Source organism: Fukomys damarensis, unplaced genomic scaffold (genome assembly GCF_012274545.1).
Source record: "Fukomys damarensis isolate Sample0158 unplaced genomic scaffold, DMR_v1.0_HiC HiC_scaffold_23, whole genome shotgun sequence".
In the NCBI taxonomy this organism is placed as follows: domain Eukaryota; kingdom Metazoa; phylum Chordata; class Mammalia; order Rodentia; family Bathyergidae; genus Fukomys; species Fukomys damarensis.
The window spans coordinates 59,817,421-59,820,678 of NW_022900935.1; the positions used below are offsets into that span (position 1 = coordinate 59,817,421).

At 46.1% G+C, this 3,258-nt stretch overlaps 1 protein-coding gene across 5 annotated transcripts in view; it reads right to left on the bottom strand.

Moving 5' to 3' along the window:
• Fbf1 (Fas binding factor 1) overlaps window positions 1-2,132 on the bottom strand; it is a 25,535-nt gene extending 23,403 nt beyond the window's left edge. For 2 of the 5 annotated variants that reach the window (XM_010618426.3, XM_010618425.3), the window contains exons 1-3: window positions 1,430-2,130; window positions 840-925; window positions 246-273 (exon numbers count right to left, since the gene is read on the bottom strand). In XM_010618426.3, the coding sequence (XP_010616728.1) occupies window positions 246-273; window positions 840-842 (31 nt within the window). In that variant the 5' untranslated portion in view covers window positions 843-925; window positions 1,430-2,130. Of the gene's footprint in view, window positions 1-245; window positions 274-839; window positions 926-1,429 lie in introns of all 5 variants that reach the window. The other 3 variants (XM_033767959.1, XM_010618424.3, XM_019206677.2) reach the window with 3 other exon arrangements.
• Window positions 2,133-3,258: the final 1,126 nt, after the last annotated feature.

Sequence of the window (3,258 nt, forward strand, 5' to 3'; positions counted from 1 at the left end):
AAAAAAAAAAAAAAAAAAAAAAAAAAAAAGAGAAACAGCAAGATTCTTAACAAAAACTTTTTTTTTTTTAAGGAGCTGGGAATGGAATCCAATTCTCGAGTGCTAGCCAAGTGCTCTACCATGAGGTTACACCCCCAGCTCCTCACCAGAACACTTAAAGGCAGGTATATCTAAATTATTTTGCAACCACAGGGAAAAGATATATATCTGGCTTAAGGGTAATAATGTTTCATTTCTCCACTTACCTTTCAAACCCTTCTTGATTTTTGGTGCCTAAAATGGGAAAAACAAACCACATTAACAAAAATCAAATGGTGAACATGTGCTGAAATGGGAAATGGAGAATGAATTGCATTGTCTTTTTGCCAGGTCAACACAGAAGGAACACTAGTGGCATTTAGAAACAGGAGTCCTTTATGCTTTCCTACAGTTTCTAAATGGATTTATTCAGAGTATGGAAACTGCCCCTACTAACCAGCAGTGAAACAATGAACAGATGTAAGTCTCTCTTCCCCAATTTCCAGATGTCACCTGTAAACTCTCCCAGCCAGGATGTAAAGTGACTAGAAATGTTTTATCCATTCCATGTACCTAAATCTTCAATACTCGTGATGATAAAACATTCCCAGCAGGACATTCAGAGACTCAGAATAAACCCTGCTTATTGCTTAAGTTTTATATCAAAGCTACTTCCTATCGCTTTTCTCTGGAGACCACACCTCAGTCCTTTGTCACCCAGTCCCCACAGTATTCCATGCAGTCAAGATCTTTGGGGTCCAGGAGTGGGGTGAAGGGTGGTGTTTAACATTTCCACACATTCCACTCTGTATTCTGCCTACCATCTTAGGGCTCTGGGGGCTACAGGCAGCTCTTTCACAGCATTGTCCAGGTCACATGAATCTTGACCGCCGCGGGCTCATCTTCCCTAATGAAGAGATCGGGAAGCGGATTACAAGACAGAAGGAATGGGGAGAGAGAGGAAGGGGAGGTGCAGTTTAACAGTGCATGACTTCCAGGGTTATCAATACGTCTCTCACTTTACCCACTTGAAGAGTTAAAAATTCCATAGAGGGGAGAGATTTTGATGAAAAGCCAAAGCTCTGGATAATTTAATGGGCTTTCTCAGGTTTCTCCAGACTTGAAATGCAGTGGTTGGCATTTCCACCCCTGAAAGAGGATTGGGAAGTGGCAGGACCCCATTCCAGAAAGGTGGTAGGATCCTGACGCTGTGGCCAAAACCTTTCCCAGGCAGCACTCATGGCTACTCTCTGGGAAGCATTCAGCACGGGGATTGAGTGTGATCTCTGGTTACTCCTTGACACAATTTCCACTGGCGGAAAATTTTCCCTGTGAACCGGCCTCACCCCACTTAGAATAGTTTTCCTCAAAACTACCACTCTCCTTCCTCCTCCACTTTACCAAAACCCACCTTCAGCGAGCCTGGGAAGAATGGAGCCAGAGGCAGTCATCTCTCTCCAAGGTGTTGGCCTGTTTGGTTATTAGAATGAAACACTTTTCTGGGGTTCCAGACAGAGGCCACTAGGAGTGCTTGTGTTTCTCTTTCTCTGCAACGCCAACTTTGAAGACCTACGAGTCCAAATTCGTTTTGGCTCATAACACATCGAGGAACTTGTGCCATTTCCTATCCATCATGCCCAGCTTCCCACACGGCGGGAATTTTCTAGCAGCAGTTAGTAAAGTCCCTAGGGCCCCAGGGTAAAGACGCGTCATCCCATCTACTCAGCCAAGTACATGCCAGTTATTTTAAAATTTTCAAGACCGGCCCTATGCCACAGTCCTTCCCAGAATCCCCAGTCCGTTCCGAGACTGCGGCCCTCAATGTATCACGCCCCGCAGGTCAAGCAAGCTGTCTGGCCCGGAGCGCAGGCTGTGGTCCTCTCAGCCCCTCAAATCCCGTTACGCGCTGTTCCCCAGGAGGCGCATAAGTCAGGACCTGTACCACCCAAAGTCGCAGGTACCAGCTCAGCCCGATTCCTCAACAGCTCCAACTTGCTAGCCCCTGACGCCCAGTTCGCCTTCCGGGCCGCCCAAGAAGATGGCGCTTGGGATCCTGGGAGCTGTAGTCCACGGTGCGCTCATCCCTAGTCGGAGACTCGAGGGAGAACAGGCGGGGAAGACACACTTCCCAGCGTGCACCGCGGAGGCCGCTTAGCGGGCGGGGTTTTGGCCCGGGTCCGCGCGTTGCTAGGAGATGCCTAAATTTCTCTGGGTGGAACCGCTGGCCTAGAGCAAGATGGGAGCGCGGAGTTCCTTCTACGGTTTTCAGAGGACTCTAGAGCCGGAGTCGAGGATTTAAGAAATGTGTTAATACTGGAAGGTTGGCGGTGAATCCATAATTATTACCCCAAAGCTTGAGGAAAGTGACTGAGGCTTTCCTTTTCAGTGATCAAAGCTGCGCAGCTGAAATGACACCCAACCACCACCCCACAGTAACCCTCACATTTTTTCTCGTGTGTGCTTACTAGTTTATTAAAGGTTAGTCAGTTTCACAGAGGGAAATACGCTTAGAGTTGGCTTGCCGGCTGGCCAAACAATACTGCCAGGTCATTGGTGTCCAAACATGATTCACAAGCTCTGGCCCTGTCTGGCTCCTGTCGCCATTCCTGCTTCTGTCTCCACAGGACAGTCAAGCCAGGGTCGGGTCGGGGATATGTGCTGAATACATCTTGTCAGGCAGGAGCCAAATTTAAACCACGAAGTAATTTAGTTATTCCAGAGAATACAACTTTTTGTTTGTTTGTTTGTTTTTTGAGACAGGGTCTCACTATGTAGTTGAGGCTGACCTAGAACTCACTGTGTAGCCCAGGCTGGTCTCCTGCCTCAGCCTCCCAAGTGCTGGGATTACAGGCGTGTGCCACCACGCCCGGCCAGAGAATACAATTTATTTAGAATCCATAACAATTGAAATGAAATGTTTACCAATTAGTAGTACCACTACTTGAAAATAATCCATGAAAGAGTAAACAGTATTATACCAAAACTATTTTCATTCAGAATTCTTAAAACAACTCAGTTTTCCTTATGTTCTTGACAATGACCCTGCTTAATAATATTAAGGCCAAACCAAATCACAACACTCTAGAATTTAGAATTTGCAGATTTACAACCACCAACATGATTTTGTAACTCTGAAAAAGTCTCCTTATATATTTCTATGTTTACCATTATGGGCTATAGGAAGAAGTACTGAAAAATCCATTAAAGTGTGAACAGCTAAAAGCAAAACCCCACTATCAA